Genomic DNA, 2,968 nt, shown 5'->3' with positions numbered 1-2,968 from the left:
GTACACTTGAGGGTTGAGGTGTATACGGCGGGTCTGTACACGTGACTGATGAGCTTCCACTAAAGTCCAGGGCGTGACAGAGTACCTTCTTTGGAGGTTCGCCGGAGAGGAGGTTCGCCGGAAAGAAAAGATTCACCGGAGAGAGGTGTCACCGGAGAGGAAGAAAGGAAAGAGATGGAGGAGAGAAGAAAGGAAAGGGGAATTTTTTTGGAGAGAGAGGTTGGCTGTGGTAAAATGGGAGAGAGAGGAGGGTAGTTGAAAGTATTAAGTGATAAAAGGTTAGAGTATAATTATATTGTTTGTTTAGGGGTAATTTCGGTATTTTCATAAAATTTTTTAAGTGAGAAAACTATTTTTGCGGGAATTAGTTTTGAGAAGCAGTTTTTTTCTGCCTCTGCTTATAGAGGATGAAAAATCAGTTTTCTGATTCTCAGAAGCAGAATTAGATTTTAAAATCTCCATTATCAAATATTCTACTGAGCCGAAAATTATTTTTAGGCACAGAATTACTTTTAAAAAGCTTGGCCAAATACTCTCTTATAATTTTTTTCCCCCTAAACTTGTAAACACACCACCCTCTGTTACAAAAGCAATCGTGTGACTCAAAACCCTAATAACAAGACCGTCGCTCGCGGCTACTGCTTCCTTTCTTTTTGGACCCCCGCGCGATCATCTCCGCCGCGCGGCGCCCTCCAAAAGGAAAAAAAGAAAGAAACGCTAATAACTAATCAGCATGGCGTCCGGCCTGGACTTCCGCTTCTTGGACGAAGGCGTCGGCGGTGCGAAGAACAAGCGGAAGCGGGTGGAATCCGAGGTCGGCCAGGACCGCGACGACGACGGCCGAGCCTCCTCGTCCATGGACCTCGACGCTGGCGGGCCGCCGCCGTGGAAGCGGGCCGCTCTGCCCTCTCTGGAGGACCCGGACAAGCCTGCCTCCTTCGGCCGCCCCACGTACGACGGCGTCATCGCCGGCAGGGTCTCCGGCCGCAAGTGGAAGCAGGCGCGCGCCCACCGCGCTTCCGCCGTCGCCGCCTCCCGCCGCGGCAAGTCGCTGGAGCTGCGCACCATCGAGAAGGAGACGAAGCGGGCGTATCGGGAGCGCATGGCCGAGCTCAAGGAGAAAATCCGCCAGAGCAAGGAGAGTAAGAGGAAGGCGAGGGAGGAGAGGGAGAAGAGGAAGCAGGAGAACATCCTCAGATCCGGCACCAAGTTGCAGAAAATCACCAACCCCAAGACCCTCAAGAAGATTGCCAAGTCCAAGGACAGGAAGCTCCTGAAAGTGGTCCCCGATGAGCTGCTGAGCAAGAAGGACAAGAAGAAGAAGAAGAAGAACGAGGACTAGCGAAATGTCCCTTGGTGAAACCCGATCAACCTTATCCTCCTTTAAATTTTGTGTTATCATGACTCATGAGAGAGTTTAGTTTCCCGTGTTATTGCTAGCTCTAACTCGCATACGGGATCTGCGTATTTTACAGTTTCTTAAAAATTATAATATGTTGCCCTGGGCAGCACTTCTTTAACTAAATTGTTCGATAACGCTTTGTATGTCTGTGTAGTAGAACTACTATCTTAGCATGCGCCTTACAATTTTATAGACCTTTTCCTCACCCTCATGAACATCTAGGCTTTTGGGGCAAAATCTAGTTGTTTGAAGTTGGCGTCTAACAGAATGCCTTCTCCTCGCGAAAAGTGCGATTTGCCATTGTTAGGACTTAGGAGAGTATTGTTTATGGATTTATGCGGTGCAAGTTTGGAAGTAGTTTGGAAAATATTTGAGTTCTCAAGTTCCTCGTCCCTTGATGGACCATGAGCGAGTTGTACACAGTTATCAAGTTTAGAGGTCAGTAATTGTGACTTCGATCATTTGATGATTGCTTTCTCGATTTTCATATATATAATTGTCGTGGAATTTTTTTTGTTTTACGTGTACGTAGCATTGTTAATATTTATTTAAGTAAATTTCACTGTTGGTCGCCAAACTTTTAGTGAAATTTCATTTAGGTCGGTGAACTTTACTTTATTTCAGTAGAGATATTGAACTTTAAATATTTTGCCTTAGATTATTTCGCAAATTTAAATTATTTTTTTTAATGAAATTATGATGTGACGGCTGGTTTAGCTATCAAAAACTGATTGCTAGCATTTCATCTGTTATAACATCTCAAAATTATTATTATTCAACTATGGCATCACATCGAAGAAGTTGTTCGACAGGTAAATCAGTAGTTAGATAATCTCCAAGAAGTTAACTAGTAGTTATTAGAATACTTTAAGTATTTAACTCTAGAAATACTGAAAGTTATGGTTAATTTTTATTAGTATTTGCCCATTACTATTCAAATTGTTCAAATTTACCCTTAAATTACAAAAATATCCTTTTAAAACCAAATCCCATTAGAAAACCCTATGGGAAATGGCGATATTTGAAGGAATTTTTTAAAATCAACAAGAATATTTTGGTCCTCCAGGGATATTTAAGATATTTTTGATATTTTGAAGGGCGTATCAGATATTATCCCTTTTTATAATGTACATAAAAGGGTACTTTATTTTTTTTTTTTCTTTTTGTATTTCTTTTTTGTTATAATTTTTTTTCAATCCCAATTAATTGGCTGAAATACTACCTCTCGCCGCGAAATGTGGGCCCTACACTACTAAGCATTAATGGTGGCATGGTGCAAGTCTTCATCTTTTGAAGACCTTTGATAATCAAATTATAAATATTTTTCTTGCAGACTGAATTTAGAATATTGGAGTCAGTGGCTATTTTTTTTGTGTACATCATAATCAAATCCATAGGATCTTTAAACTATTCAAATGCTACAGTTTAGTGATTCATTGAATTTGTGAATACGTGAACACTATTGGAACACTGGTTTTGCTGGAAATTCTAGTTTTGCTTGTTTATTTTAGTGCTTTATTTTCTTTATTAAACTTGTAAATATGTGACTATGATTACATTAGAGAC

At 40.9% G+C, this 2,968-nt stretch overlaps 1 protein-coding gene across 1 annotated transcript; it reads left to right on the top strand.

The window, feature by feature from the left end:
• Positions 581–1,587, top strand: LOC109726888. The gene has a single exon (XM_020256725.1). It carries the CDS (start codon positions 734–736, stop codon positions 1,340–1,342), a length of 609 nt encoding a protein of 202 aa, XP_020112314.1. The 5' UTR covers positions 581–733; the 3' UTR covers positions 1,343–1,587.

This window comes from Ananas comosus, linkage group 21, assembly GCF_001540865.1.
Source record: "Ananas comosus cultivar F153 linkage group 21, ASM154086v1, whole genome shotgun sequence".
Classification (NCBI taxonomy): domain Eukaryota; kingdom Viridiplantae; phylum Streptophyta; class Magnoliopsida; order Poales; family Bromeliaceae; genus Ananas; species Ananas comosus.
This window is presented reverse-complemented; position numbering and strand designations above follow the sequence as displayed.

Coding starts and splice junctions, on each gene's coding strand:
- LOC109726888 (XM_020256725.1), top strand. CDS start 734: ATGGCGTCCGGCCTGGACTTCCGCTTCTTGGACGAAGGCGTCGGCGGT.